Consider the following 10,324-nt stretch of genomic DNA (forward strand, 5'->3'; position numbering starts at 1 on the left):
TCTCTCCTAGTTACTCAGATGGACTGCCAGCTCCGGTTTTACAACAGTTGGCTGGATTTCCTTCGCTAACTCCTCGTGATAGTCCTGTGGGATGTGTATCAGGTCACGAGGGTGAGGCTGCTTGATTTAAGAAAGCAATGACTTGAGAGCCAGACGGTGTTAGGCATGTGATAAGGGGAAGATACCCAAATCTATCAACACTCTCCACTCTCGTCCCACCTGCATGGCCTCATGCTGTTTTGGCAAGAAACATTAAAATTACCAGAGGAGGTCACTGTTGTGCAGCCCGTGGATGATGTCTTTCTAGAGGCTCCAGGACCTATGACACAGGAAATCTAGCAGTTACCCGTTCCCAAGTATCAAAAAAGCAGTTACGTCCTGTGCTAGGGACTTTAGGGTTTTGGAGACACATATTCCGAGATTTAATATCATAACCCAACCATTCTATAATTTGAGAGAAACGCAAGCTGGGGCTGCGCTTCACAACACAAAGATGCCCTGGAGTTTTTAAAGTGAACGTACAGCAACTGCCAGGACCCTGCATGGCTCCTCTTACTGCGTACACGCAGACTCGAATACTCTCAAAATACGGGGTAAGCGGCAGACGCTCCCGGAAATGGCACGTGGATTGCACGCACCGATTCCGATGCCGTATGGGCTAGTACCAGACCACGGCCAGGAAACTGGGCAAATTGCAACAGGCAGACAGGGAATGGAGAAGGGAATATTGGGAACAAATGTATGATACTGCTAACTTCGGTCTTCTTCCTATAGGAGGTGTAGCAGCATGCCAGAAAAGTACCACTCATGCGGCAATAGGGCCCGCAACTGAGCGGGATAAGCGTGGGAGCACTTTCTTCTGCCTTGGGCCCTGAGCGATTGGGTAGATGGTTGCAGGAATGGTTGGGACACGCTGGCTCGTAGGACTAATGTGAGTAAGCAGCAAGCAGACCATCTCATGAGCACCTGTGGGCTTTGCAGTGAAACAAAGGTTTGTCTTGTCAGAAATCAACCATAGGGAGGGAAGGGTAAGCCCACTGGAATGCCTGGCAAGTGGACTGTGCCAGACCCCGAGGGGGTGGACGTCTATTGTGACTGCAGCTGAAGTAGTGATTGGATAATGTTTACCCTCCACACACCGCATCTGTATGGGCAACTGTAACAGGGTTAAATTGCTACGCACCTAAAGCCATCGGAGATACAGTCGGACGATAGGTGACCTTTTAAAAATTAGTCCGTTGAGATTTGCACAAAAAAGTGCAGCCTGTACCAGGCATCTCACTGCAGCCTGGGCTCCAAGCATCTTCCACCAATGAAAAAAGAGGGAAAGGGACCAAAATCAGCAGTTTTGTGAACTTTCTGGTTACTTCAGTCCACGCTTGCAGCGTCTTCTCTTCATCGGAGGCAGAAGATGCCCCAGTTTTCAGGGGGAAATTTGTCAGCTCTTTTTTCATGTGCACTCAGAGCCCAGAGCCTGGGAAGAAACAAAGGAAGAAGACTGTGGTTTGAAGAAAGGGTAGAATATGTCATTTGTGGCTTACATGAACAGCAGTGTCAGTAAAATATTCAGCGTCAAAGCCCACAGCTTCCAAAACGAGGTGCCACTACTGAATTTGTGCCAAGCAGATCCTGGCTTGACCAGAGAAGGGCTGCAGAAACAAATGCAGTCACTGCGGGAAGAGGTGGACACCACGAGAGGGGATCGGAGGAAGAGCTCCTTTACTTGGCAGGATAAATCCTTCATCCGTGGGCACTGCAGCCAGGCACATCTGGAAAGACGATGCCTGTACATGGTGCAGAGTGCAGCTATAAGCATAATGCACGGGCCTTTGCAATTGGCAACTTCACTAAACAATATTAGCGTGAAGGATGGGGGTGCTTAGCACTGAAGCGGGTCCTTTTCTGAGCACCCCTTGGGATATTGTTTCTTAGAGGAGTCTTCGTTGGAGGGAAACAGAGTGAAAGGATGCTACCTTCAACCAACTCCCCCTAGAGTGATTAAAAAATACTATTAAATATTGCAATCAATATTTTAATAAATACTTAATTTTAAAAAGAAATCCATTCCTGATGGTCACTGAGGATAGGCAGGTACTTTGCTTTACATTCAGGATGGGCTCACAGCTGAGTCAAAAGGAGTTTTTCAGAACCTGAAAACCAATAGCACGACTGTTAAAGAAGGGTCGGTTTCAATGCAACAAGCAGTCATTTCCTGTAAAGCAGTTCTGAAGTCCCAAACTGCCAGATCCTTTACATAACTTTAGGATTCTGCAGTTACATCTTACAAATCTCAAGATAAATCTTCGGTTTACAGGAAACATTACGTTATTTTTTTCTCTGTCATTTACATCATCATCTGAGGAGGGAGTCAACTGAGGAGAAATACCAATTATTCAAAAACAATCAAGAGAAATGAGATTAAATCACTGGCCCTGACAGTAACCTATATTTTATCTCAGTGAATAAATTCTGGGGTTTAAAAACACAACTCTGCAACCCTGGATCTGCCTACAATGGCAAACCGTGTAAGTAATTTCCATTTCTCAGAAAAGCAGTTAAAAAAAACCATCAAACAACAAAAAACCACACACGCAAAAATAACCTACGCACACCAAAAAAAATGAAGCCAAAACCAGGCTTTGACTGTTTCTCACTGGGAGTTGAGCAGTTCCTAGGAAGTCCCCAGTATCGATGCCGACAGATCAGGACCATCAAATGTGTGTTTGAGGAGCTGGAATTTCTGCGACCTCTTCTGAGTGCAAACCCCTCATTTTCGGTAGGTTTTAAGAATGCAAACAGAGATGAGGGGTTTTAATCTCCCAAACCCTGGAAACAAGCAGTCTGTCCTAAGCATCGCCTCTGCATCTGGTCTTTCAGCTGCAAACTGCCCCACTGGCTTCAGCCCAAGGCAGGTGTTGCAAGGTTGGCCTGCACAAGACTCGTAGGTCAATACAAGCCACAAATGGCCCCTGAGACCTGCCCTGCAAGAGCCCCGCGGGAGCTCTGCTGACTGCAGAAGCAGTTGAGATGCTTTGTTCTCATGTTGCCCCATGTTCCAGCAATGCCAAGAGCCTGATAGCTGCAGTTGTCCACTGGTGCCACTATCCCCCCATTGTGGTCTTCCTGTCTTTCCTATTAAAGTCCATCCCAAATGAGAAGTTAGGAGCGATCCTGTTCTTCGGCAGAGCCCATGAGTTAAATGGCCAATGTGCTCTAATGTCTTGTATCCAAATTAGCTCCAATCAGGGAAGGAGGAGAGTAGAGGTGATGCAAAGATGCTTCAGCTTGGTTTGGAGGCTGCCCCTGAACAGTGCTCTTAGGGTCTGCTTTTGATGCGTCCGCTGGATACACTGAGATGCTACGTATTTGACGGGGTATGTGCCCATGCGCATCATTTCTGGATATCTCAGTAAACCGTTGTGCCGGCCACTAGCCCAAGGTTCTTGCAGTGTGTCCCCCCCACAGTCCCCCTCACCATGATCCTGGGGGCTGGAAATGGGAGGGTTTACCTCTTAAGAAGTAGCCAAATCCTGCAGATCTCGAGACAACAAGGGATTTCTACTTCCCGGTCCCCTAGAGATGAGACTGGAGGACTCAGACCAGGAGGTTTCTCCATCCTGTCCCCATAGATGCAGCCAATGCTATTTCCACTGCAGTTCCAGCTGCTTCATGGCTGATAACAGGCAGATGCTGCAAGGTTGCATCCGTAAGCTCCCCCAGACACTCCTTCAAATCATCCAGGGGGCTTGGTTGTCCCTTGCACGATGCACCCTTTGCACAATGCAGACTCGTGATGGTTCATTTACTAGGATCTCAAAAGTGCAAAATTAAGGCAAGCGACACCAAAGGGGATTGCATCAATCGAACGGTGAAACTTCATTGTGTTGCCTATGAAGCGGCACATAATAGTTAGAGATGGGTGAAAGAAAGGGGGAAAGTAAAATTTAGAAAGAAGAGAGGTTATAGCTACCACCGCTGATCTCAAGACTCCCTAACAGTTCCGAGTCCAGATAATGCTCCATTGTCGGTCATCGTGATCATTGGTGGGGAAGCTTCAAATTTTCGTTGCCCAGAAGTCATCTTTTACGCTTAGTTACACACCTTGCTCCTCCTCTGCCTGGGGGATCCCCATCCTTCTGGAGCGGGGCTCCCACACATGCTCAAAGGGGACTGTCTGAGGTGTGGTCGGTCTTAGAGGCAGGCAGGCTTCAGCCAGGAGGTGAATTTTGGTATTATAACGAAGAAAAGTTCATCTAAAGTTCACGATTTCTTCATCGATGTTATGGCAACAGTTCCAATCCATCTTTACTGATGGGAGCTATGCGGTCATCTCTAATGACTCCGGTTAGGCTCAGATACCGAACAATAGCACAGCACTCTCTGTACCACACGGCTCAGGTACTGAAGAACGGCACCGCGCACAACACGGTTCAGTACTCGGGAGAACAGCACAGCACTCGCTGTGCCACGTGGTTCTGTATTCAGGAGCCTTTGCACCGCGTTCCACTCTTGAGATCAGCAACTGTACTCCAAATGGGCCTTTGTCGGGTACCTTACTGTCCATGTCCCTGATGACAATGGTGAGACAATGCTGATGTTCTGACCGACTCTTACAGGAGGGCTGGACCCCCTTTGCTCAGAGCCTGCCTGTCCCCAAGGAGGAGAAAAAGCAGGATTTAAGGCTCAAGCAGCAGGTTCATGGGAAAACACAGTTTAAAAAAAAAAAAGGGCAAAGCAACACAGAATTTTATTAAGCTTCAGCATCTCAGCTAGTTTTCCCCCTCCCCTTCACTTTGCACCGGGGTTGGTGATGCAGGAGATGGATCCTCTGTGGATGGCAGAGCACAGTGTCCCCCAGCCTCTGTTGGGGATCTCCAGGGAGGGGTGGGCACGGGCTCCCCAGGCAGAGTGTGGAGGGGTCCCAGGTCGAGGCTCCAGAAGCCCCACGTGGCAGCACAGAGATGTGGAGTGCTCACAGGGGTGCAGGAGAACCCCGGGGTGGGCAGGCAGGCAAAGCCCTGCCTGCACATGGTGTGGCACCAAGGTTACGTGCCAAAGTTTGCAGGCCCCTGCTGCTCTCCTCCCAGCTGCCAAGCAGCCCCGGTGGGAAAGCCAGCAGGGACCAGATGGCTGGTTGAGCCTGGGCAGGTGTTTGTCCAGTCTCCAAACCATGAGCTCACCCCACAGACTGTCCTCCGGAGTCTGTCCAGTCCCTCTCGCGCTGAAGATGGAGAATATTTGCAGCCACTGCAACACTTCCACATGCATCCCCTCCTACAACATCCAGAGCCATCCCAATGCACTCTCTCACGATGCCTCTTTACCCTTTTGCGCTATCAGCTGACCTACATCCAGCCTTAAGGGTGCAAATCACCCTGCCCATTGTGTTGCTCAGGCGGAGCCTGATCTCAGGTTTGTCCTGTTTTAACTCAAGTCCTAGAGATCCACCTGGCAGCTCCTCCCCGCCCCATCACACTCCAGTTCAGCTTCATGCCTCGAGGGCTGAAGTTTCCCCGGCTCCTTAACCCCCCAGGAGGCTGGTTAACATCTCTCCCTAATTACAGCAGTTACCCCCAGGAGGCTGATTAACACCTTCCCTAATTAATAGCAGCCTGTGACAACCTCCCCCTCACTACTGTGCAGGAAGAAGGTCAAGGTCAGACGTGTTCCTGTGTTTCTCTGCTGAGGAGTTTCACTGTTTGTCCCTGACAAGATCTCGCATCAGCCTTAACAGGTTTAATTTCTAGTTAGCTGCTCTCCTGCCGTTCCTCTCTGTTATCCCGTGAGCTGCTTCTGCCCTCAGTTTCTCTTGTGTACCTCAGAGCTGTGCAACAGTCACTTGGGTGGGCTGTTGACGCCACCACCAAGTGACATCAATTTGCAAGGTGCCGGGTGTCCAGTGGCAGGGCCTCCACGTGCTGCCCAAGGCTTCAATTCTCCTTCCCACTGCTGCAGTCACCAAAAGCCTTGGGCATCAGAGAGGGAGCCCAGACCCCCGGGGAGGGCCCGCCACGATACCAGCCCCGGGATGGAGGGGAGGTGCTGGCTACCGGCGTGGGGCCAGAGTGTTAGCGGGGGGCGCAGGAACCCCATCTCCCCCACTGGCAACATCCCGTCCCCCGGTGCCCCCCGGGCTCTCCCCTGTGCTGCTGGTAAGGGGGGGCTGGGAGCTGCTCAGCACCAGCTCCCCAGCACTTGGAGGCATCACCCAGGGCAGGGAGAGGTATTTCTGCACCTCGATGGCCGGGCTCCTGCGGTCGGGGTCTAGCGTCAGCAGGCGCCGGAGCATCTCCAGAGCCCCAGAGCTGAAGCCTCGCCAGGATGCCGGTACCCCCCGTCCTGTCGTGCCACCCTGCCAGGCACTGAAGTCCTCAAACTGGGGGTCTGAGCTGGCGGCCATGGCCCAGGGGAAGCAACCGGTGCAGAGGCAGAAGAGCAGGATGGCGAAGGCCCAGGCATCCAGGCTGGAGTCTAGCTCCAGTGTGTCGGAGCCTTGGAGCAGGCAGAGCTCTGGCGGGGAGTAGGGCAGGGTACCAGACATGGCACCCACTGCCGAGCCCTGCACGCGTGTGAGCCCGAAGTCACCCAGCTTCACCCGCCGGCACTCATGGTCAAAGAGCAGCACATTGTCCAGCTTGACGTCCCGGTGCACCAGGGCACGGCTGTGCATGAAGTCCAGCGCCTCGGCCAGCTGGGATGCGCAGCGCTTCACCAGTTCCTCTGCCAGGCCCTCCTGCAGGCAGGGTGGCACCATCTCCTGCCCCACTGCCGCCTCCCCGAAGGGACTGCTGCAGCACCCAGACCCCGCCTGGCACCGCTGACCTGTGCTTTGCCCCACAGCAGCCCGTAGCGCCATGCCCACACTGCAAAGGGGCTCCCCACGCATTGCACGAGCATGCACCCCACTACAAGGGTATCCTCCCATCCACAGTGTCGCTGCACCCGCTGCAAAGGGTCTCTCCCTGTGTGCGTTGTGGGCATGCACCCCGCTGCAAAGGCTGTGCCTGCACGCTGGGAGCGGGTGCTCACCACAAGGGGCCTTCCCATGCATACAGTGTCACTGCACCCCACTGCAAAGGGTCTCCACACAAAAAACGTGACCACGCACCCCATTGCGAAGGGTGTTCCTGCACACGGTGTCACTGCACCCACTGCAAAAGGTCTCTCTCCATGCACAGTGTGGGCATGCACTCCACAGCAAAGGGTCTGCCCACTCGGTGTGAGTGGGTGCTCCCTGCAAAGCGTCTCCCTGCAGACAGCGTCACTGCATCCGCTGCAAAAGGCGTCCCCAACGTGCACCCCACTGCAAAGGGTCTCCCCACACACAGCATCACTGCACCCACTGCAAAGCTGTCCCGGCACCCTCTCCACCATCCTCCCGCCCCTCCTAGCCCCCACCCTGCTCCAGCAGAGCACCGGGGCAGCACGCACCCCCGGGTTGAGGAGGCCACACAGGTCCCCGGCGGGAGCGAGCTCCTGCCCAAAAGCAAAGTGCGTGGTGCTCTCGAAGGCGATGGGCAGGGCACGCAGGCAGGCGGCATGGCTGGAGAGACACAGGGCGATGCAATACTCCCGCAGGAATGCCCGCCACTCCGTCCGCTCCTTCAGCATCAGCTTGAGGACGACCGGTGGGCCTGGGAAATGGGAGCGTGGGGGCCGAAGAGAGGTCACCGGCAGCTGGGGCACCGAGGGGGAGCAGAGACAGGGGCGGTTTGGGCAGAGCTGGGGTTTGGGTCGGAGGCAGCGGTGGGGCTGTGCACATCTGCGCACACCTGGGGAGGAGGTTCCCCAAAGAGCAACAGGGTCGCCGTTCCCACCCCGCCTCCCCCAGCACCCCTCACCACCATCCAGGGGCTCTGTCAGCACCACACGGCCGTAGGTCCCGCTGCCCAGCTCCTCCAGCACGGTGTAGTGCTCCTCCAGCTCCCGCTGCGGCATCTCCCGGCCCGTCTGTGCCATCAGCCTCTCCAGGAACTCCTCGTTGTCCTCCCCATCCTCGTCTGACTCCTCCATGGGCCCTGGGGACAGACAAGCCCCCCGTGCTGCTGCAAAGTTCCACCATCCCCAGCCCCTTGCATGGGGGGACAATATCAGCACTCATCGCCCCAGGGCATCCTGTCGGGACAGCCCAGTGCAGCCTAGTCTAGTCCAGTCCAGTTTAGCCCAGCTCAGCCTGGTGGAGCCCAGACCAACCTGGTCTGAGGCATCCCAGTCTAGTCCAGTTCAATTCAGTCCAGTTCAGGCCATCCAAGCCCAACCCAGTCCACCCCTGCCCAGTCTAGTGAAGCCCAGACAAGCCTGGTCTGGTCTTCTCTAGTCAAACCCGGTCCAGCCCAGTTTAGCCCAGCCCAATTCAAGTACAGCCCAGTCCCACCCCAGGAGCTCTCTCCACAATCTTCCTGGCTGGGATCAAGCTCTGCCCCTTTCCCCCAGGCACTGTGCAGGCATGGGGGTCCTGGCTGGTGGGAAGGTGCAGCCCCATGGGGACCCCAAAATGCCCCTGTCCAGTGGTGCTGTGAACCCCTGACAGGGGCAACAGGGAGCTGGGATGCTCACTCCATTGAGATCCCATGTCCTCATGTAGGAGGGAGGGCCAGACCCACATCGCACCCCAAAGGAGAGGCAGAAAGCCCTGTAACCTCCCAGAGGAGGGACAGGCAGCTGCACATCGCACCCCACAGCAGCAGTCATGGCTCCATCTCTCCCCCTACAACCACCCCGTTGCAAGGGGTCAGGGCTGGCTCTCCCCCACCCCACATCCTCCCCTTTGCAATGGATCAGAGATGCCCCCGTGCTCCTCCATCCCCAGCCCTAAAGCAGGACCCTGGACCCTTCTCCCATCCCACCACCTGCATCTGCCTGTGCCAGCACAGCTGCAGCGAGGTCACCGGCACCTCCAGGTGTGCAGAGCCGTGACAACCAGCCTGTCCCTCCGCCACACCCCCCCACACACACACTGCCGTGGGGGCTGAGCCAAGAGAGCCATGCAAGCAAGCCAGAAGCAGAAATTAGGGTCTAGTGTCCCCCGGGGTTGCACAGGGACAGCCAAGCAGCCCAGGAGCAGAGAGTGCCTCACCTGTGTCCCCCACTGTGTGTCCCAGCAGGGCCGGGTGCTCCCGGGGCACGGCTGGGTGCCCCCAGACCCACGGCCACCCCTGGCACCGGGAGCTGTGACTCAGACTTTCCTGCCCGCTCCCATACCGCCAGCCCGTGTTAATCTCCGCCGCTCGCGCCCAGAGAACATGTGTCAGCCCCAACGCGTGCCGAGGGCCAAAGATAGGCAGGACAGGCAGGGCATTGCATGGGGGGCCAGACGGACAGGATGGAGCTGAGGATGGGGGACAGACAGACAGGGTAGACAGAGCTGGGAATGCAGGGAGAGAGAGGGCAGGATGGAGTTGGGGGTGGGGGGACAGACAGAGCATTGCGGGGGGGAATGGACAGACAGAATGGAACCGGGGGTGGAGGACAGATGGACAGGGCAGAGCTGGGGATGGAGGACAGACAGACAGTGTAGAGCTGGGAATGGGGGGAGAGACAGGGCAGGATAGAGCTAGGGATAGAGGGACAGACAGGACATTGTGTGGGAGGACAGACAGATAGGGTAGAGTTGAGGATGGGGGGACAGATGGACAGGATAGAGCTGGAGATAGTGGGACAGACAAGGCATTGCTTGGGGAGAGAGATGGACAGGATGGAGCTGGGGGTGGGGGCTGAGCTGTGCTGAGTCCAGCAGGCTCGGTGCACCCAATGCAGAGTGGGGAAGCAATGTGCAGACCTCTTGGCTGTCCCACAGCATGCTGCTCTGCACTGTCTGTCCCTATGCTGCTTGTTCACCCAGCACCATGCTGTGTCCATCAGTCTTTGCAAGCTGTCCTCCACACTGTCTGTCCATCCATCCCTCCATGCCACAGAGTTCTCAGTCCATCTGTCCCCACATGCCTAGCTTCTTATCTTGGTTGTACCTTCTTGGGCTGTCTGTCCATCCCCCCATGCCATGCATCATGCTGTCTGTCTGTCCATGCCCGGAGTCCATGACAGCTGCCCCACACCACCTCTGCTTGTCCCCTTTGCGCAATGCTCCACCCTGTCCGTCTGTCCTTCCCCACGGTGCTGCCACTCCATCCTGTCTGTCTGTCCTTCCTCACAATGCTGCTGCTCCATCAAACCGAGCTTCTCTGCTTCACCAAGCTCTGCTCCTTGATGTCTCTCTGTCCCCATATGCAATGTCCTGTCTGTCCCCCCGTCCCTGTCCCCAATGCGATGCCATCACGTCATCCCACAACACAGCTCTAGCCATGTCATGACACAGCCTAGCAATGCC

The 10,324-nt window shown here is 55.3% G+C and overlaps 1 protein-coding gene across 2 annotated transcripts; it reads right to left on the minus strand.

Annotated features, from left to right (window-relative positions):
• Positions 1 to 2,016: 2,016 nt before the first annotated feature.
• LOC141972268 (putative serine/threonine-protein kinase SBK3) lies at positions 2,017 to 10,018 on the minus strand. 2 transcript variants are annotated; one of them, XM_074930161.1, is made up of 4 exons: positions 9,966 to 10,018; positions 7,842 to 8,018; positions 7,432 to 7,634; positions 2,017 to 6,733 (listed from the first exon to the last, which is right to left on the minus strand). In XM_074930161.1, the coding sequence occupies exons 1-4, from the start codon at positions 9,997 to 9,999 to the stop codon at positions 6,047 to 6,049; spliced, it is 1,101 nt and encodes a 366-aa protein (XP_074786262.1). In that variant the 5' UTR covers positions 10,000 to 10,018; the 3' UTR covers positions 2,017 to 6,046. The 2 variants fall into 2 exon arrangements, 1 of the variants encoding a protein (XP_074786262.1); XR_012635358.1 differs by lacking the exons at positions 7,432 to 7,634; positions 9,966 to 10,018 and adding an exon at positions 9,077 to 9,207 and having other exon boundaries at positions 2,017 to 4,647.
• Between the last annotated feature and the right edge of the window lie 306 nt (positions 10,019 to 10,324).

The sequence above is a fragment of the Athene noctua genome, chromosome 31 (genome assembly GCF_965140245.1).
Source record: "Athene noctua chromosome 31, bAthNoc1.hap1.1, whole genome shotgun sequence".
NCBI classification, from domain to species: domain Eukaryota; kingdom Metazoa; phylum Chordata; class Aves; order Strigiformes; family Strigidae; genus Athene; species Athene noctua.

Coding starts and splice junctions, on each gene's coding strand:
- LOC141972268 (XM_074930161.1), bottom strand. CDS start 9,999: ATGGCATGGGGGGATGGACAGACAGCCCAAGAAG. Junction 8,019..9,965: donor TGGACAGACAGCCCAAGAAG/GTACAACCAAGA, acceptor GTCTGTCCCCAG/GGCCCATGGAGGAGTCAGAC. Junction 6,734..7,431: donor GTGGCCTCCTCAACCCGGGG/GTGCGTGCTGCC, acceptor CCCTGCCTGCAG/GAGGGCCTGGCAGAGGAACT.